Genomic DNA, 22500 nt, shown 5'->3' with positions numbered 1-22500 from the left:
AATGCCCGGACTAAAGGATGTATAATACAGAAATGTCAACCTTCTGAAGTCAGAGTAGCTTGAAGTCCAGTGGGTAGTCTCCGCAGTCTGTTATGATTTGGGGTGCTATGGCAGGGGTTTTCAAAGTGGGTGACGAGGCACCCTGGGGTGCCGTGAGTCCCTGTGACAGCAGTCCAGGGGTGCCGCGAGATAATTTGAAAATATTTGGAATTTATTTGGACACTTGAAAAAATATCTAGTATCATTTTAAACTTTAAGTACAAAGTCAGTTCTAACCAAAATGGCTATCTCAACGTTTTCCTCGCAACAACACTAAAATATCGTCACTGTCGGGCAGAAACCTTGTATGTCCAAGTTTCAAATGTGTACGTCTTTTGGTAAAGCAAAGCCCTGCTTCATCATACATCAAGACTGTCGCACAAAACTAGTGAAAACAGCTGATCTACAAGCACACAAAGCCTTGCGATGCGAGGTGTTGTGTGCTTGTAGATCTGCTGTTTTCACTAGTTTAGTACATTTTATAGATGATAAATACAAAAGGAACGGTTTTGGACATACAAGGTTTCCACCCGACAACGATGATATGCTATAAATATAAGGTGCTGGGAGTGAAAATTATTGCGACCGTCAGGGAGCAGTTTACTATGAAAACCTCCACCGGCCGTCCGTCTGTCCGTCCGTCCGTCCGTCCTTCACACGTCACACGTCACACCTTTGCCCTGCTCATATCTCTGCATCAGTATGACATCACACCACATGTGTACACAAACCTTTGTGTACGTTGCTGTGGCAACAGTCTGTTGTTGCTGGTTTGTTAGTGTACGTTAGCAACCACCTTAGCAACCATGGTTTTACCCTAGCAACCAACTGTTTACCCTAGCAACCAACTGTTTACCATAGCAACCATGTTTTTTTACCCTAGCAATCAACTGTTTACCATAGCAACCAGATACGCAGAGCAGGGATCTCCATATATGGGCATAAACAGGTGACATCACACTGATGTCAGATACTCAGAGCAGGGATTTCTCCATAATATATGGGCATAAAAGGGATTCTGTTAGGGATCTCCATATATGGGCATAAAAGGGATTCTGTTAGGGATCTCCATATATGGGCATACAAGGGATTCTGTTAGGGATCTCCATATATGGGCATAAAAGGGATTCTGTTAGGGATCTCCATATATGGGCATAAAAGGGATTCTGTTAGGGATCTCCATATATGGGCATAAAAGGGATTCTGTTAGGGATCTCCATATATGGGCATAAAAGGGATTCTGTTAGGGATCTCCATATATGGGCATAAAAGGGATTCTGTTAGCTGTTAGTGATCTCCATATATGGGCATAAAAGGGATGCTGTTAGGGATCTCCATATATGGGCATAAAAGGGATTCTGTTAGGGATCTCCATATATGGGCATGAAAGGGATTCTGTAAGGGATCTCCATATATGGGCATAAAAGGGATGGTATCCCAGATGATGCCCTGTTAGGAGATCCACACTAACAGAATCCATATATGGTCCTACCGACAGCTGCTATAAGCCAACCCTGGCGATAAGGTCTGAGTCGAAGAAATGCTTCTTTCCTGGCAAGAATTGCCCCTTTATACTGTAGGGCTCGTTTGTGTATTGTATGACATCACGCCACATCATCGGCTGAGGACTGTGTGATGTCATCATATCTCCATATATGGAGACATAAGTTGCTCATGCCCAAATATGGGCTGGTGAGGTCAGACTTAGTGTGATGCGTAGGTTATCTCCATATATGGAGATTCAACTTCAATGAGTAACCATGGCAAACTGTCAACTGCCCGTATGTCTTGATGATTGGTAAAACAAACTTTTGGCCTATTTGTGGAGATAAGCGACCAACGGTCGCTTATCTCCCGATTAGGGAGTCTTACTGGTAATGTAGGGGTGCCTCGGATTAAAAAAATGTTCTATTTTCTTTTTAGATGGAATCTGTAAACTCGTACAAGTTGTGAGCGCAGCTGTTGCATTTTTTGCTCTTCACTTTAGTCAGCAAGCAAGCAAGTGCATGCAATTAATAAATCAGGTTAATTCATTGTGACGCGCAGCCCTTCCTATGTGGGTCAGGAGCCAAGCCGCAAGAGCAGCGGAACCATTCTGAAAAGAAAAGCACTCACAACTCACTTTTAATGTTCCAAACTTTATTGATCAATAAACGTTTGGTGCATTAAAAGTGAGTTGTGAGCACTTTCCTTACAAAATGAACGATACGTGCACGCACGCACGCACGCACGCACGCACATACACACACACACACACGCACGCACACACGAACAAATCATGCCTTTTGTCTTTTTATCGTCACAAACTAAATTCATATTCGTTTCAGTGCAGTGTAAATTTTTAATGCAAATGTTATAGTTTTTAGTTTATTTTGTCTTCTGAAATACTTTGGTTTTAGTCTAGTTTTTGTTGACTAAATAGCGTTAGATTTTAGTCAATGACATCCAAAGTTGATTTTATCAACACAAATGTATTTTGGCAGGCCTTGATGGTGTCACAACAACCCATTTAACACTTGGTTGCATGCTGAAAATAGCAGATCTACGCGTCACGTCGCAAGCTTGTAGATCTGCTATTTTCAGAGTGCAACACCCGAGTGCAACCAAACATAAAATTACATGTATTTTAGTTCTACTGGATCTTTTTTTTTTTTTTTTTGTAAATTATTTATGCATTGCCGAAATTGTCAAAATATTTAGACGATGAAAACTTTTCGTCATAGTTTTAGTCGATGAAATTAACGCTGGTTCAGTGGGATCTTCTTTTCATGCTCAGCATCGATTTGTCATTGGAGGCGGAGACACATCCATCCTCCAGCTTTTGTCTGCAGTTTGTTTTGTCACCACATATCAATCAGTTTGATCAGCATATCTTTAAATTTTTATTAGGGGTGTAACGATACATTTTAATAGCGATTCGATACATATCACGATACATGGTTGACGATACGATACATGGACGATATTGGTTCATTCATGGCGATACGATACGATTCGATTCAATGATTTAAAATCGATATAGTAACTATTTAGCAAAGCAATTAAATCTGTGTGAAAGGTGTCGATAGCGCAGGTTTTTAAGGTAAACATGTATTATTATGGATATAAATAACTAAACACAGTGATTATCTGCCAAATACATGGTCATTGTATATTGACAAACCTGTACCTTGACATGAACCCAGAGATTACACACATTTATCGATAGACCAGTATAGCTATATGGAAAGGAAAAGTAATTAAAACCCCTCCTTTTAATTATTTCTTCTTAAAAATGCTAAATACAATGCACAAGTAGGTAGTATCGATACAATCGATTCTTTGCACTGCCGATTCGATACGATACAAAATAAAACGATGCGATTCGATTTTAGCTGTTTTCATTTCGATATACTTCGATTTTTTAAGTTAAAAACGATATTTCGATACAGTTACTATATCGTTACACCCCTAATTTTTATCCCACGATTTTGTAACCAATTTTTCACCGAGTGCCAATTGCCTATGCTGTAATCCTGGACTCTGCTCTCCCTCTGCCAACCTGGGGAGGGCCCTGAACTGAGCTCATGCTTCCTTCAGTGCATGAGGAGTGAGCAGGCCCCCCCCCCCCCCCCCCGACAAGGAGGGGGGGGGGGGGGGTTTCCCCCGGTAAGATGTAGCGCGTGGAAAGAAAGTTTGGCATCGATAGGGCCAACGGTGCCAGAGATAAGAGTAGGGCAAAAGTGTGACGTGACGGACAAACTGACTGACTGACTGACTGACAGCCGGTGAGGTTTTGATAGTAACTGCGACCTGACGGTGACAATTAACCATTAAGACCAGGAAAGCCTATACGTCGTTGTTATACCTTTAAAACTGGGAAAGCAGCTGTGCCATTTTAGATGTTGCTATGTACATAGCAACAGGAAATTTATTTTATTTGTTTAAAAAGAAAAAAGAAAAAGTACATTTTCTGAAAACTTAGCTTAGGATTTAAAAGGCGTTTAAAAAAAAAGAAGAAAAAAAACAGCCTCAGGCCTAAATGAGTTTATACAGAGAGTGTAGATATTTGCGTACATTGCCAATTCATCTTATCATTGAACATAATTATAAACTGTTTTGATACAGGTGCTGTAGATGCATGTTGAATACATATCTAGAGCAGTGTTTCGCAACCTTTTTGGGCACACTTTTCATGTCCCAAGAATCCATGGGCACACCGACATAATACAGGGGTGTAAATATTGTCACTGTCGGGAAGAAACCTTGAATCTCCAAGTTTCAAATTTGTACGTTTCTTCGCAAAGCAAAGCCCTGCTTCATCATACAAGGCTGTCGCACAACAGTAGTGAAAACTAGATCGGCTGTTTTCACTAGTTTAAGGGGCACACTTGCCCCTTCTCAGGGACACACCAAAGGTCCCCAGGCACAGTGGTTGAGAAACACTGATCTAGAGTACCAGACAGGCTGCAGCCGACTGCATGTCGCAGTGACTTACCTCCTCCTCCATTGTTCAGACATTCAGGACAACCCAAGCATGACATGACACTCGGAGCGGTCATGGAGCTCTCTGCATAGCGCTCCCAAAGCACAGAGCTCTGAATCTTCCAAGGGCGTGACAACCCTCCGAGCGGCCAGAGAAGCTCCCAGGGTGCACTCCGCCGCTCTCTGGGCATATTTTCAAATGTTCCCTCGGAGAGCCATGAGAATTAAACCATAGCAGCCTCCATGTCCATTTGTCTCTTTAAAACAATATCCCACCTGTAAGCGAGTATTCCTACCATAGGAGACGGGGTTACATTAATTAGTTAGAAGGCGCGGCTTGTGATTGGCTGGAGCGGAGGTCCAAGCTCACAACGTGTCGCGGTGTGAGCTTGGAGGTCGGGCTATTTTCGATGCTTGATTCCTCCACAGAGAGGACAATTCTTTCAACATACGATGCTCCTGCATTCAAGTTCAGGAGAGTTTGGACAAGGCAATTCTCTTGAATGCTGCCTTCAGGTATGGCATGGAAAGAGGGGGCATTTGCATTTCTTTCACCATAGTATAAAACTGCATTCATGGTCTGGAGAGGGCACTTTTTTACAGATGGATAAAAGGGCAGGGGCTCAAACCCCCTTTGATGTGTATGTGTGCACGTGCCTGATGGTTACCTAGCAACGTCTAACAGCAACAATCATGGCAGAGGACTGAAGGGAAAGTTGAGGTGAAAACCTACTTTATTGATCAGGGACGTGCTGGCCATTGGGAAAAGCGGGACAACTCCCGAACGGCCGGTTCATTCCCGGCCGGTCCAGGCCGGCCATTACATAAAATGTCGGCCTTTGTTCCATTTTGGGGGCTGGGCGGCCAACAAAGTAAATCGTCACTGTCGGGCAGAAACCTCGTATCTCCAAGTTTCAAATATGTACATTTCTTTTCGCAAAGCAAAGCCCTGCTTCATCATACAAGGCTGTCGCACAAAAGTAGTGAAAACAGTCATGAAAACAGCACACAGCGCCTCGCGGTGCGAGGCGTTGTGTGCTTGTAGATCGGCTGTGTTCACTAGTTTATATCATTTTTAAAATGGTTTTGGACATACAAGGTTTCCACCCGACAATGACAAAATATAACTCCTGTAATTGACCCACTGTTGGCTTGTCACTTGTCATGATCTGAAATGGCAAATCTTTGAGTAGCAGCAGCAGCTCTATAGAGAGAGATCTCTCTCTATAGCGCGCAATGAGGGCCTCTCCAACTCTTTTCCCCGGGCTGAATCAGGGGCCCAGCACGTCCCTGTTATTGATTCATATATTCTACTATTGGTCCGTTTTCCTCCTCCTCTGGCAGGTAATCCCAGGAATCTTCTCATATTCTCATCTTTTCAATGACTCTGTCATGTACGCAAAGCCTTGCTGCCATGGCAACCTGCTCTAATGCAGTCTGTGCAGTGGTGGAAAAAGCACTCACATTTTTCACTTGGGTCAAAGTATCAATACCGCAGGGTAGAAATAACTGTGGAATTCAAAATGTACTTGAGTAAAAGTACAAAAGTATTGGCATCAAAATATACTTAAAGCTATAATCTCTAACTTTTCCAATAAAACAAATCTTAGAATTGTCCTAACTATTAAATCGCTAAGGTTTTAGAATACCCACTCCATGAATTTCAGCCCCTAAAGCCTTCTGTAAATATGTTTTCTATGATCCTGGCCGGGGACCGGATTTTGCGGCAAAATTACGTCAAATTTCCGTATACGTTGTCTCCAGTTCATACACTACTGGCCAATCACAGCGTGGATCATACACTACCAGCGTGTCTTGCCGTCTTTTCAGTGTTTACTCTGGTGTCGGAGTCTAGCCTGTTACTCCCCAACGCCTGGTCGCAGAGGGACGCGAGTCCCCTCTATCGATGCGTCTCGGTGAGACGCTGGCGGCCCGGGCGAAAAACGGCAGAAAAAAGCAATACCACTACTGACCAGTAGTTGAGCAACTTCCAGAGTATAGCTTTAAGTACCAAAAGTAAAGGTGCAAAATGTTTGAGAATAGCAGATCTACAGGCTCACAACGCCTTGCATCGTTGTGAGCTTGTAGATCCATCTGTCCCAGCAACACACTCTGGCAGGATCTAGAACCAGTAAACAGGACGTTCGCGAGATTTGCCGTCAGACTCCAGCGCCCACTTAGGAGGCTATTTGTAGGCTTTGTGTACCATGGCACCCTCTGGTGTTGCAATCTAGCGGCTCCAACCAGGATGCCACCAGGATCGTGTATATTAAAAACCTTTGGTTAACCTTTGTCCTCCACTTTGTCCTCCACAGAACCTGAAGCGCGTGGCCGAGGTGTGGATGGACGAATACGCCGAGTACATCTACCAGCGGCGGCCGGAGTACCGCCACCTCTCAGCGGGGGACATGACCCAGCAGAAGGAGCTGCGCAGCAGCCTCAACTGCAAGAGCTTCAAGTGGTTCATGAGCCACGTGGCCTGGGACCTGCCCAAGCACTACCCGCCAGTGGAGCCCCCTGCTGCCGCCTGGGGAGAGGTACACCCACCCACCCACCCACCATGGCTTCTCTAGGCCTCCACATGGGAGATGTGACTTTATATTCGTTAGAACAGTGCAGTGTTGTTTTTGACAAGCACATTTTGATTTAGTTTTAGTCATAGTCTTTTGAATAAAATGTCATTTAGTCATGTCATCAACATGGATCTGTCCCATTTCCCATATTCCCTCCTGATTGGCTACCATTGCCTTCCAAAGTTTGTGTATGCGACCTGACGGTCGGTAAAAAAAAAAGCAGCTGGGTTGGGCTGCGATATCTGAATTTCCCCTGCGGGAGGAGTAGGTATTCATTATTATTATCATTATCATTATCATTATCTCCCGATTAGGGAGTCTTACTGGTGATGTTATACTTTTGACTGTTGTTAAATGTGGTCAATGTGTGTGCGTGTGTGTTTGCGTGCGTGCGTGCGTGCGTGCGTGCGTGTGTGCGTGCGTGTGTGTGTGTGTGCGCGTGTGTGTGTGTGCGCGTGCCCTAGATCCGCAACGTGGGCAGCGGCATGTGCCTGGAGAGCAAACACTTTGTGTCCGGCAGCCCCGTCCGTCTGGAGAGCTGTCTGAAGGCCCGCGGCGAGGTGGGCTGGAGCCATGGACAGGTGAGTCTGCTCTGCACTAACCCTAACCCTAACCTAACCCTAACCCTAACCCTGACCCTGACCCTAACCCTAACCCTAACCCTTACCCTAACCCTAACCCTAACCCTAACCCTAACCCTAACCCTGTCCGTCTGGAGCCACGGACAGGTGAGTCTGCTCTGCACTCCTCTGCTGCACTTTAACCCATTCAGAACGGGTACACAGTATTGTCTATCATTATTTTATGCTTTAAAGGTGATACACCATGCATTTAAAAAGTATTTATGTCATATTATTTATTTCCCAAAAACGTTTTTCAAAAGGTTTGAGGCTAAATTACCACTTCTGAATAGAAAGCCTCTCTCATTTTTGAATGAAAAAAAAAACCTTTTTGAAAAAAAAAAATGTTGAAAAAAAAAATATTTTTGAAAAAAAAAAGGTTTTGAAAAAAAAAAGGTTTTAGAATAAGAAAAGTGAAATTTCATGGTGTATCACCTTTAACTATTGAAAAATAGCAGATCTACAAGCTCACAGCGCGGCACCGAGTGCCGCGCTGCGAGCTTGTAGATCTGCTATTTTTGAAAAATCGTGAAAATTTGAATTTTGACCCGATTCTATAAGTGTCTTTTGAATCCTTCTAAGGGAATGTACGTTAATTATCCACTAGGGGGGGCTGGTTGACAAGTTATAGCATTTATTTTTTTTCCCTTGGCCCCCCCCAAACGCTTAAAAAAAAAATTGTGACCCCCCCTGCGTGACTTGAGGAAAATGCATGGCCCCCCCCTCCCTCCCAATAAACAATAGGCTTATGTTTTAAATTCACACCAACAGTAGCAGGCAATAACATGAATGCTGACCTATTAATATAGCACCCTATTTGACAATTGATTGATTAATTGAGGGTACAGAACAGTACAGTTCATTGATACAAGGTCAACTAAAAACGACCCAAAGAAAGCCTTTGGTCTTAAATGTGGGTCCCTTTGTACTCAACTCATACAGAAAGGGTCCATTTGGTTCCATAGGTGGCCTCTTGGGGTTACAACAACACCCCAAACAAAAGAAAGATTGAGCAACTGTGAACTATTTTCCATGATAATAAATCTAAATCATAGTTTAAATATGCTGTTTCTCCTACCTCCTTCCCAGCCGACAGCCTCCAAATCAGTGTAACCAAATGGACCCATCACCCAGCCTCGAGCTGGAGGGTCCATTTTGTGCCTTCTCTGGGTACAGAAACTCCCAAAGCAGTGGCTAGTTTCAGAGCCACCTGCTATTCTCGTTTAACATAAAGTGATAGTTCGCCTATGTTTTAACCAAAGCTGTATGAAATACTTGCCAGTAATGTAGTTGTTGGAAGGGCATGAATTGGTTATGATTCCCGTGGTCAGACTTAGTCATTTTTGTGCTGAATAAAAGTAGTTCCATTGAGTTGGCTGGCCCCAAATGTTATAATAAACTAATCCACAAAACTGCCATCATTATCATTGTTGACATATTTCTACTATAGAGCGAGTTTCGTTCAACTTTGACCACTCTGTCACATGGTACTATTTCTTGTGTCGAGTAAGATCACTGCGCCCTATCACGGCGTGTGCTTGTTGTGCTGTGCTGCAGCACACGCCCCCATAACAAGTGGTTGCATGCAAAGTTGCAAACCAGTATGGAATAGTCTAGCGCAGCTGATCTATCTGACGTTGCTAACACAAGGGAGATATATTATCCAGAATATCCACGACTTACTGGATAAAAGAAAAACCTCTTCCACCGTTTCCCCAAGGATAAGGACACCAGACAAGTTTGGCTTTTTGGAGCCTGTGGGTTTTCCTGTTCTTTTTTAGCTCTGGTCCCGTAGCTAACGCTACGCTATGTCACTGGTGAGCACTTGCGCACAGAGCCGCGGCAGCCCAGGCTGCTCAGCCTCTCGTCTGTAGTAAAAATAAAATATATACTTTCACTACTCACCAAAACAAAGACGGTTCTAAGATGTTGAAAGCCTACTTTCCTTAGTGGCAACACTCGTAGCCCCCCACCTCACGTCTAAAATACACATTTGGTGCAGAAAAAGAAATATTTCACTGGAAGTTTTAGCTACTCCACACCGCCCTCTACGGATATTGTCAATAGAAAAGTCCATTGACCAGATTTTGCCTTCCGGTGAAATATTTTCTTTTATGGCGAGAAGTGAATTTTTAGAGATGAGATTTAGACACAGATTGCCCCCACTACGGAGAGTAGGCTTTTTACTCTATGAAGATGTCTTCGTTTTGGTGAGAAGCGAAACTGTACTTTGTATTTTTACTACAGACGAGAGGGTGGGCAGCCTTTCCAACGGCGCATTGGCGCAAGGGCTCATAGGTGACATAGCACTACGCACTACTTCAGTGCACTACGCTATGGACCAGAGCTACTGTGTTCTTACATTGACGAGGGTAAAACAACGTAGGACTAATACATAACATATATTGTCTGTACCATTGGTTCTCAAAGTGGGATCCGGGGACCCCCAGGGCAGGGTCTTTGAGGGAATATAAGGGGGTCCCCAGCTAAAATTATAGTTAGGACCGAAGGCGAGATTTTGTTTTTCCCCCGGTGGTGTACTGCGCCGGCTGCGCCCAATGAATGCGCTTCTTGTGAGGACTACAGAAGCGGAATATACCAAGTCAAGTCACCATCAGGGGGAACTTGATAAAGATAGGGGAGTAAACACGTGTGAAAAATAACAAAAGAAAACATTTTTTGAATACAAAATTCAACAAATTAAAGTTGCATGACCCCCCCTCCAGCCAAAATAAAAAAGTCATGGTCCCCCCTATTGCTCAGATAAATATTTGATATCCCCCCCCCGCTATGGACCATACCAACCTTAAAGGGATATTCCACTTTCAAACAAACTTTTTGTCATTGTATGGTCTAATCAGGCTTGTATGAACACCCTGAACAGTTTTTAATTTTCTTCATTCAGTATTTAGATATTTGATGTAAATGTTACCAGACCCTCCGGCAGGCTCAGGCCCAAGGGCCTCTCCCCACACACACTCATTGTAACTTCAAACTCCATTTTAACCATGATAGATTCATTAAAAACTCCCATTATTTTTTCTGTTGACTCATACTACCCTCCTAATACGTGAGCAGGCCATGTTTTTTCCATAACGTTTTTCATGTATTTTTAATAATTCTTTGGGAAAATGGAAACAATTAAATGCAATAAAAATATATAAAAAATACATGAAAAACGTTATGGAAAAAACATGGCCTGCTCACGTATTAGGAGGGTAGTATGAGTCAGCAGAAACAATAATGGGTGTTTTTAATGAATCTATCATGGTTAAAATGGAGTTTGAAGTTACAATGAGTGTGTGTGGGGAGAGGCCCTTGGCCTGGAGGGCCTGGTAACATTTACATCAAATATCTAAATACTGAATGAAGAAAATTAAAAACTGTTCAGGGTGTTCATACATACAAGCCTGATTAGACCATACAATGACAAAAAGTTTTTTTGAAAGTGGAATATCCCTTTAAGTATTAAACGAACAGTCCCTAAGGTTTTTGGAGAAAAAAAAATATGTTTCTGTCAGCAATCTGGCCAGCCATCGTCAAAGAAAGGGTCCTTTTCACTTAACTCATTGATTGCCAAGGCCCGAGTTTCCCGAGTTATTACAGTAGTCCCAGGCTGCCACAGCCCGAGTTTCCCGAGTTGGAAGCCATTTTGAAAAAAAAAATAAAAAAAATAAAAATAAAAATAAAAAAAAATTCTAAAAATGCCTCAAATGTATTAGGCATAATCGCAATTGCGAAATTGCATGTTTAGCCCCATAACAAACACATCTTTCAAAATGTCAAAAATGGCTGTTTTGTCTGACTTTGAAGGCTTGTATCTCATGAATGCCTGAACGGATTTCCAAGCGGATTTTTTTGTTTGAAAGCTGTTAAAAAGTACTACACATATGGTGCATGATCTAGGCATGGGCGTGCACGATCCGTGCACAAAAAATTGATCCGTGCACTAGAAATTTAGGAAGGTGGCAGTGTTTGTTTTGTCTGACTTTGAAGGCTTCTATCTCATGAATGCCTGAACGGATTTCCAAGCGGATTTTTTTTTATATGGTGCATGGGCGTGCACGATCCGTGCACTAAAAATTGATCCGTGCACTAGAAATTTAGGAACGTGGCATCCTGGTACTTGGCGGCCATCTTGAAAAGGGCATTCAATGAGTTCACTGGAGCTCAGTTAGTCTGTTCTTGAGAGACTACTATGTCAGTGGTTTTCATGTGAAGGACCCCCAAGATGATATGTATTTGGCCACGGACCCCCATCTCAAAATATCTAGTTCCAGGGACCCCTCAGAAGTAAAATTTGAGTTACAAACGTTCGCTTTGAAAATACATATAGTCAAAGAATTGCACACATTTTCACGACTTAAAAAAATGAGTGCCGCGCTGTGAGCTTGTATATCTGCTATTTTTCACTGGTTAAAGCATTCAATAATTCTAGGCCTGAATGGGTTTAAATGCTCCTCATAAAATGCTTAATGGAGCGTTTATACAGAGCCTTTATTCCTCCAACACCATCTGTACACATTGTAAAGTTCTGTTAACACTCACACTCACTCCAAACGGCAGAGGAAACCGTGCGAGGCACCGACCTGAGGCACACAAATCCTGGGCCCTGGGTAGGTACAAGGAATCACTGCTTTAACTATTGAGAAATATCAGATATACAAGCTGGCGAGCTTGCAGATCTGATATTTTTGAAGAATCTTGAAAATTGGTGTGACTGTGTTTCTCATCACATAGATTGAGTGGTGTAAAGTCTTTGAATATTTCAAATCCTTCCCCATCTCAAAATATTTAGTTCCAGGGACCCCCCAGAAGCAACATTTGAGTTACAAATGTTTGCTTAAATAATACATATATTCAAAGATTTGCACACATTTTCTTGACTTGAAAAAATAGCAGATCTACAAGCTCTCAGTGCCACGCTGTGAGCTTGTACATCTGCTATTTTTCAATAGCTAAAGTATAAAATAATTATGGCCCCTCCCACAGTTACTAGGGCCCAACCCTAGTAACTCATATTTAGAGTTACAGACCCATAAGGGTCCATTTGGTTCAGAACTACTAACTAGTAAGTCAGTGGTTTCCATTAATTTTGGTATGATATGAAAATGAACTCGCAAACCCTTTGAAACTTGCTTGAGACCATTAATCCAACGCAGTGAGATTTATTTTTTCAGTTATTTTATTTTTAACTATTTTAATGTGCAGATTGAAGTTGAAAACATCGAATTACAAACACCATTCTGTAATGATGTGCCATTAGCCTACAGTGACTCGGTCATTCATTATCCTGTCACACATTAATGACCCTGGAGAATATCTAAACACACAGAGAATGTAAAAATGAGCTCATTAAGGATGACATGTGAGTACAGTAACCTGTAGTGATGGAGGTTCTGGTTCTTTAAGTTTAATGAGTTTACACACAGTAAGGAAGCGTGGACACATGATTGAACACAACCACTCTGAAACCTGACACCTGCTGCTTAGTTCCTCTGCCCCGTGTTTATTTATGTCCTTACACACCCATTAACACACAGACACACTCACCTACACAGTACACACACGATCAGATTTTGTCCGTTTCCGGTTTCTATGGTTTCTTGGGCTGGATGTGGCAGCCTGGAACGGTTGTTCAAGTGCAGCTAAACTTGGCATGTTAGTAAATGTGAAACAATTAACAATAATGCATTGCACCTGTGCAGCTGACCTGCAGAACCTGGGAATATAGCATTTTGTGAAGATGGGGAGAATAAAAGTGAGGAGAATATAATTATATTACCTTGTTAAAGTGACCATTTTGTTAAATTTTGCATTTGTAGTTATTTTAATGTAATTTAACAACATAATAACCAGCACAGATAGACAAAAAGACATTCATGGATGGATTTATATTTAAAAGTAACTTTTATTTCCACCCCTGGACCCAGGGTATGGCAGTTGCATACCCAATTGACGCCCCTGACACACACACACACACACACACACACACACACACACACACACACACACACACACACACACACGCACACACACAGTGGTTGGAAAAGTGCTGAAATGTTTAACACACACACACACGCGCCTCTAAGCGTCTTGTTGTTGTTGTTGTTGTGATGCGGGGCGTTTGTTCCAGATGTCACCCGTCCCCAACATGCTACAACAGCAGAGTTGTGAAGTCTCACTCGCTCCCTCTTTGTCTCGCCGTTGAAACAGTGCGTCTTCGTGACAGTTTAATTAGTGTCACGCCAAGATGTGTGTTGCAGTTTAACCCATCAAGACCGGGGAATCGTTTTATACTTTAGCTCTTGAAAAATAGCAGATGTGAAAGCTCAGGCGCGAGCTTGTAGATCTGCTATTATTTTTTGAAAAGTCGTGAAAATGTGTGTATTTTTTTAAGTGAACATTTGTAACTAAAATTTTGTTCCTGGGGGGTCCCTGGAAAGAAATATTTTTAGATGGGGTTCTGTGGGCCAAATATTGATCATTTTGGGGGTTCTTAACTCATACTCCGCGATCCCCGTAGAAACCGTAGATTTCCCGCTGTACCGCGGTGCCATGCCCGTAGATCCCGGAAGTTTAATTAGCTTTAATCATTATGAAAGGATTAAAAGTATTATCGCTGATTTTCGCTGATTCTGGCTCTTTAGGCCCGCCCCCCTAACTGTATCCGGTCATTTCCGGTCTGGACTAGATCTAGCTCTCCGTATCCGGTCTGAGCCTGGGCCATAGTCCCGCCTCCGTTGGTTTACATTGTAACAGAAGAGAAAGCTACTCGGCGATGGAACACTCGTTTTTCAATCGGATTTTTTCGTTTGGAAACTTTGATCCAGTCTCTACACGCCTGGATTATGATCCCCGCACATATCGTGCGTTTTGTGCGCGAACGTGTCCACTTGTTACCATAACGCACAGTTGGCTTTTTTCAATGTTTTTTCATGTAAACACTGGCGGATAAGCAGGGATACAGCGTGGCAACGGATATGTCTATTTCAATGGGGTTTTTTTTATTCGAAAGCTTGTCACCGAGTCTACACGTCTACTAGATGAGTCGTGCACAGATTGTGCACGATGCGTGCGCGTGCCCACGTTAAAAGGTAAGGACAATTTGGCAGCTGCTTACTACAGCTATGTTTAAAATGGCAGCAAAATTGTTAACATGAAACATTTTGAGCACTACTGACATAGAAACATGTTTTTATTTTTATTTTATTTTTAATTCTTAGAAGGATTTAGATGACAGTTATAGAAACATTATTATAATATTTCTCAAAAATAGCAGATCTACAAGCTCGCAGCGCGGCACTCGGTGCCGCGCTGTGAGCTTCTAGATCTGCTATTTTTTTAATAGTACAATAATGGTTAAAGTGGTTCAAAAATCCAAAGTGACAGGGATGCGTTGCCGTGCTAAACCGGTTAATCTCCATTGCTGCTACTCTGTGCTGTAGGAGAAGCTCGCCTGGCTGTAAATCTCAACAGGCTGGCTGGCAGGCTGCCTGCTGCTGGCGACCGGAGGTTATTCTATCCCTGCGTAGGTTGCCGCTTCGGATGTGGTGGATTTCAGAGATTCAGAGAAAACAAGACTAGTTCACAAATTGGAGGCTTACATTATCTAAGCAAGCGCAGCTATTAGGAGAGATGTTGCAGCTACGCAGAGGTGGAATATGCAGCATGTGGGATTACTGTTTACCCTTTCCAAGCCACGGGGAGCCCCTTAATATTAAAACCGGAATATACCGGACATCTGAGCAAGGGTGTCTCAGCCGTGCCGTCTTTTACCGTACTGGGTCATTAAAAACGAAATAAATGATTTTTATCCGAAAATCGGCGATCGTCTAACCTTCCCTAGTCACCGCTCGTCCATCGATAGCTCATGGCTGCTCTGACATGAACCGGAAGTGACGTCAGGTCCATTCCCTGCAGAGGCTTCCTAGCAGCCGTCCGTTTACTGTTTAGACGATAACATTAGCATAGCTGGAGTGCTTAGGGCTAAGCTAGCCAAAATGGTCACATCGACTGTTCAGTCATACCTGGACCATATGCTTGGATTATATGCGCACGGATCGCGCACGCGAAACGCACAGGGAGACGATGCCTCGGCCAAAACCGCCACTCTATCCCAATGGAGATCCAGATTTTCATGGTGAGCAAACGACCGGGGGATCGAAAAAAAAAGAAAAAACAACGGCGACGTCCAAGAAGGAGGGGTAGCGGGCTCATGTTTATAAACATAATATTATGTCTCAGATCATAATACAATAATAGAAATTTTACAGCTAATCTATCAACAAGCCATTCTATTTCGGCTAGCAAAGTGTTAATAGTGAGTGTGGGTAGTAGTACTGTAGGTAGGCTACAGTTATTTTATACGCCCTGTGTTCTCTCCTGTACGGACTGTATATCATGAATGTTTAATGGTGAGCAGGGCTGTACTGGAGGTGGGACGCAGAGCCAACGACTAGTTGTTTGAGCTGCACGTGCGCCCTAAGGGGGGGAAAAGTGGGACTGAGTTACCAGGGCTCAAGGTGGAGGGGCCTTAATTATTTTATACTTTAGCTATTGCAAAATAGCAGATCTACAAGCTCACAGAAGCGCAGCACTGAGTGCCGCGCTGCGAGCTTGTAGATCTTCTATTTTTGAAAAGTCGTGAAAATATGACACAAGTACCCCAATTATGCAAGTCAATGGAATACAATTCGATAATGTAATAATCAAAATATCCCCAACATCCATTATCCTGGGTGATTTTATGGCATTTGCCAACAAATAGCAGATCTACAGGGAAAGGTTGAATTGATCCCAGTGCATGACGGTGGACTATTTCACAATACATATAAATTAGTGTTTTTTTCATCACGATAAACTATAATAAATAACGATTATCGTCCCATCCTTTGTAGCCGTTCCCACTCTCGACCTTCGCGTCCACGGCGGACTTTCCAGGTGAACTGGGTTGACGGCAGGCCACGGCCTCGGGTTCAGCCTACTTGGTTGGAAAGAGCAGGCAGTCCTGATGCACTCACAGTAATGTCCCTTGTAATTTATCAAAGCAAACGTGGAATATTAACCCATTTAGGCCTAGAATTATTGAATGCTTTAACCAGTGAAAAATAGCAGATATACAAGCTCACAGCGCGGCACCGAGTGCCGCGCTGTGAGCTTGTAGATCTGCTATTTTTGAAAAAGTCGTGAAAAGGTGTGCAAATCTTTGAATATATGTATTTTCAAAGCGAACGTTTGTAACTCAAATTTTGCTTCTGGGGGGGTCCCTGGAACTAGATATTTTGAGATAGGGGGTCCGTGGCCAAATAAATATCAGTTTGGGGGTCCTTCACATGAAAAAGTTTGAGAACCACTGACATAGTAGTCTCTCAAGAACAGACTGACTGAGCTGCAGTTAAGTGAAAAGGACCTTTTCTTTGACGATGGCTGGCCAGATTGCTGACATAGAAACATAGGTTTTTAAAAAAAAAACATAGAAGGATTCAAAAGACACTTCGGGTCAAAATTCTAATTTTCACGATTTATCAAAAATAGCAGATCTACAAGCTCGCAGCGCGGCACTCGGTGCCGCGCTGTGAGCTTGTATATATCTGCTATTTTTCAATAGTTAAAGCATAAAATAATAATACACAATAATGTGTACCCGTTCTAAATGAGTTAATTGGGTCTCTGGATACTATGAGTTATGAATAACGCCGTCCCCTAACAGGAAGGTCGTGGTAAAGAAAGAGACGTTCCTATGTGTTCGTCGGCCTCAGATGAACCTTGGTTTATGCAGAATATCGCTTTGTTGTTTGTGTCCCTTTCTCTCAGCCATTCACTGATTCGCTACGATCGATTTTTTTTTTGCATTTACTTTCCTCAGAACACGGCACAAAAATGATAAGCAGTGCAAGGTCAATACAGTACTGCTTTAAAGGTGATACACCATGAAATTTCACTTTCCCTATTTTAGAACCTTTTTTTGGGGTCCCACTAGCACCTTCTATCCTCACAAAGTCCCATTTCTGACCGTTGTGTCTTTCTCTGGTTTTGAGAAGGCGAAGGTTAAAAGTATCCCACGGGTTCTCAAAACAGGCTATCCAGATTTGCTGCCGATTGTGACGTCATCTGCCGATTGTGACGTCATCATAAAATAAAAATAACAATTTTGGTTCAGGCCAAAGGTGGTACTGCAGCTGAAATGCTCTGAGAGCCATTCAAAAATGAGAGGCTCTCTATTCAGGAGTGGTAATTTAGCCTCGAACCTTTTGAAAAACGTTTTTGGGACATAAGCAATATGACATAAATACTTTTTAAATGCATGGTGTATCACCTTTAAGTGGTTCTAAAAACAAAAGTCTATCTTGTGCGGCCAAAGTATTGTGTCACTTATTACATACTTGTCTAGTCGCAATTATTTGAGGTTATTATTTTGCATAATCATTTCCATGTTGAGAGAGATATGTTCATATAGTTTCAAACACTTTAAAAAAGTAGTGGAAATATCAGATCTACAAGCTTGTAGATTGTCTATTTCCACTATAAACGTGTAAAGAATAAAGTTATTAAATATGCCAGTCATTCCTTCGTATATTTAGGTTATTTGATGTCAGACTGTATCTGTCCTGTGCAACTTGAAAGCTGAACAGAAATATGCATTTCATTCATATGCTCCAGTGTTCCTTAATCGCAATTATTTGTGTGACAATTAATCGTCACCTAAAATGTCATAAAAATAATGAAATGTCATTATGTTTTCTTCAAATGTAAACAAACATGGCTGCCATGTTTTAAAGATGGGGTTGTTATGGGGGTCAAAGATGCAATTTCGCGATCGCAATCATGCCTAGTAGCTAGAAGGAAGTAAAAAAAAAAGAAAAAATAAATGCCCGAAATGCCCGGTACAGTTCACTGGTAGGCTACAAGGTCTACTAAAAGGAGATCCTAGAAAAGACTAAGCTTATTTCCATAGGAAACCATTGAAGTATCTCATATAACATTGAAAAAGTAAAAAAAATAAAAATAAAAAATTGCAAAAAATATATACAGTAGGTAAATACAAAGAAGGGTCAGGAGAGGCTGGGCTAGGTTCGTTATTGCCAGTTGCGAATGGCTGCCGCCTGTAAGTGGTTTCTCAGGGCGATTGTATAGGATGCTAGGGAACCACACTCCTTTAAGGCCTTAGGTAGGACGTTCCACATTTTGGTGGTATAGCAGAAGAACAAGTTTGACCCTTTGTTTGAGTTTACTCTGGGTTGAACGTGATCTGTGGCGCTGCCTCTGGTGTTGTAATTGTGGACATCCTTAACGTTTATAGAGTATTTTGCCAGGTACATGGGTATCTTAGTGGTGTAGTGTATCTTGTACACCAGGCCCATTGCAAGTTGCTGTACTCATCCATTGTGTTCTCTGCAGGTGTTCACGTTCGGCTGGAGGGAGGACATCCGGGTGGGCGACCCCATGCACACCAAGAAGGTCTGCTTCGACGCCATCTCCCACAACAGCCCTGTCACCCTGTACGACTGTCACGGCATGAAGGGCAACCAGCTGTGGAGATACAGAAAGGTACACGACCCTCATTGTTACATGCTTTACCACCCTGTACGACTGTCACGGCATGAAGGGCAACCAGCTGTGGAGATACAGAAAGGTACACAACCCTCACTGTTACATGCTTTACCACCCTGTACGACTGTCATGGCATGAAGGGCAACCAGCTGTGGAGATACAGAAAGGTACACGACCCTCACTGTTACATGCTTTACCACCCTGTACGACTGCCATGGCATGAAGGGCAACCAGCTGTGGAGATACAGAAAGGTACACGACCCTCACTGTTACATGCTTTACCACCCTGTACGACTGCCATGGCATGAAGGGCAACCAGCTGTGGAGATACAGAAAGGTACACAACCCTCACTGTTACACGGTTTACAACACCTTACAGCAGGACTGCCAGTAGATCACAAAGGCTGTGCAGGTAGACCACATGACATGCCCTATAAAATACAGTATATTATATGTATAATTAAAATCACAAAACCCTTCTTTTTGGCATCTGTCAATTCACACCTTCACAGCCTGCCCAGAATGGCTGTCGGTGGACTAGCCGGAATTTTCTATTATTGTATTATGATCTGAGACAGCATTCATTTTACAAGACCATCAGCGAGATCCAACGTAACGTCATTCTTTTTACCGCATCATCATCATCGGCCGTTGTTTACTCACCGGCGAATTGTCTCAGTCTGCATTGGCATATAGTGGGGATTTTGCCGTGGGCATCTTCCCCCCCGTGTGCTTCGCGTGCACGATCCGTGCACGCCGAGGTAAGCGAATGTAATCCACTCCGTATGCAGCGCCCATGTCAACTTTTTTCTGATCGAAAACATCACGGACAGATGCTATGCTAACGCCTCCTCCTACAATGAAAGTGAACGGGTCTCTGGCTAAAAAGTCTGAAAAGCTACCAGAAGTACTTCCGGTTCAAAGGGTTGAGAGAATGATCCTTTTAGATCAGTCGAAGAAGAGCTTGCAGTGCGGCACTCGGTGCCGCGCTGTGAGCTTGTATATCTTCTATTTTTCAATAGTTAAAACATAAAATAATGATACACAATAATGTGTACCCGTTCTAAAAAGTGGCAGAGAAGCTGCTAACCTAAGGTGCACTGGCAGTGCGTTCCACAACTTGGGTGCACGGGCAGCAAAAACCCGGTCACCTCAGGTAACCATGTTGGCATCGTGGCCTTTCAATAGGGCCGTATTTGAGGACCTATAAAGAGAGCGCCCAGGCTCATATGGGGGCAGCAAATCTAATATATACTGTATGTAGGAGCACATTTAGTCTCCTCTGGTTGCATTAGCACCGGCCCTGCAGCTTTCCCTCAGCTCAGACACCAGACAGTAGCACACAGATTGATGTGCAGACACTGAGACACACACAGAGGCCTATAATTATCTGGAGAAAGAAAATGGCTCCGTGCAATTCATCAGTGAACATATCAATTCACCATGGTGGCGATGCTGTCTTCTTCAACATGATTGTTTTCTTTTTAAGTGTAGGTCTTATGACAGGGACGTGCTGGGCCCCTGATTCAGCCTGGGAAAAAGAGTTGCAGAGGCCCTCATTGCGCGCTATAGAGAGATATCTCTCTCTATAGCGCTGCTGCTACTCAAAGATTTGCCATTTCAGATCATGACAAGTGACAAGCCAGTGGGCCAATTACATGAGTTCTATTTTTGTCATTGTCGGGTGGAAACCTTGTATGTCCAAAACCGTTTGTTTTGTATTTATAATTAAAAAATTCATTAAACTAGTGAAAACAGCCGATCTACAAGCACACAACGGCTCGCACCGCAAGGCGTTGTGTGCTTGTAGATCTGCTGTTTTCACTACTTTTGTGCGACGGCCTTGTATGATGAAGCAGGGCTTTGCTTTGCGAAAAAATGTACAAATTTGAAACTTGGAGATACGAGGTTTCTGCTCGACAGTGACGATTGACTTTGTTGGCCGCCCAGCCCCCAAAATGGAACAAAGGCTGACATTGTATTTATTTATTTTTCCTAATGGCCGGCCTGGACCGGCCGGGAATGAACCGGCCGTTCGGGAGTTGTCACGCTTTTCCCAATGGCCAGCACGTCCCTTTCTTACGATGACAGCTGAGAAGGGATATCATTTTGCAATTGTGTAGTTTGTTTTGTTTTATTTTTATCCTATCTCGCAAATGGTGGAGATTGCATTTTTAGAATAAATCTTGTGTGCAACTGAATGTGTCTCGGTGGACCTGATCCAAGTTTTTATTTTTCATCAAGTATCATTATTGCTCCGTGCCCTTGATTCATTTCAATGCAATCCAATTCAAAGGGCTTTATTGGCATGAGAAAACATGCGTTTACATTGCCAAAGCAGAAGTGTTCACAATACAATATTCTCATTCAATACAATACAAAAAAAAAAAAACATCGAAACAAAATGTGTACTAGGGCTGTCACGATTATGACATTTTACATGACGATTAATTGTCACTTAAATAATTGTGATTAACAATTGAATTGTGTCTTTGTCGTTTACAATTACATTTCTGTTTGGCTTTTAGGCTATGAAGTTTCAAATGGCAGATATGACGCATAACCTAAATATACAAAGAAAATGACTTGCATATTTGACAACTTTATACTTGAAAAATTATTTCAAACATTCAAAATGTTTGAAAATATGATCATTTTTCAACATGTAAACGATGGGTTGCAACAGTACTTTACTTGCACCCCGATAACACCGTTAAATAAAAAGAAAACACATCCGCTGCTCTGCTCTGCCGCGAGGAGCGCAGTACAGATGTGACGTTCGCCAACGATTCCGCTCTTTTGAACAGCTCTTTTAAATGAATGATGGGATTCGGTTCTCAATCGTGGGAGGCCGGGAGCTGTTCCTTGTGTGGGAGTGTCGAGAACAGATTCAGAATCAACGGATCATCCACGGGGCGAGGCACAGCCCATCAGACTGCATGATGTCTCGTCCCCACTCGCAGGGCACGTTCCAGGAGACTAGTAGTGGCTTTATAATGTCACAGCGCGCAGTAGGTGGAAAAACAACGATTAGCCAAACAAGAAAACGCAGGGCTGTTGTAACACTAACAGTGTTGTTGCTTTTTTACAAAGCTGAATTTTTAATATGGTCGGATGGTTGTTGTTGTTGTAGCTTGAGGTAGCATTGGCTGCTACTGAGTGCTCACAAGACGACAAGACACGCAATGGTGGTTGAAACGGTGTTACCGATAACCGCGGTGTTGACACGGACGATATTTTCGGTGTTTAAA

At 42.8% G+C, this 22500-nt stretch overlaps 1 protein-coding gene across 1 annotated transcript in view; it reads left to right on the top strand.

Annotated features, from left to right (window-relative positions):
- Positions 1-22500, top strand: part of galnt10 (UDP-N-acetyl-alpha-D-galactosamine:polypeptide N-acetylgalactosaminyltransferase 10 (GalNAc-T10)) — a gene marked incomplete at both ends in the record, with an annotated part of 178679 nt that overhangs the window by 155901 nt on the left and 278 nt on the right. The window contains 3 exons of the mRNA XM_080749558.1: positions 6819-7040; positions 7541-7657; positions 19097-19246. Coding sequence (XP_080605684.1) covers positions 6819-7040; positions 7541-7657; positions 19097-19246 — 489 coding nt within the window. The remainder of the gene's footprint in view (positions 1-6818; positions 7041-7540; positions 7658-19096; positions 19247-22500) is intronic.

This window comes from Nannobrachium achirus (genome assembly GCF_963921795.1).
Source record: "Nannobrachium achirus genome assembly, chromosome: 19".
Classification (NCBI taxonomy): Eukaryota; Metazoa; Chordata; class Actinopteri; order Myctophiformes; family Myctophidae; genus Nannobrachium; species Nannobrachium achirus.
Note: the sequence above shows the minus strand (reverse complement) of the source record. Positions and strands in the feature narration are given on the sequence as shown.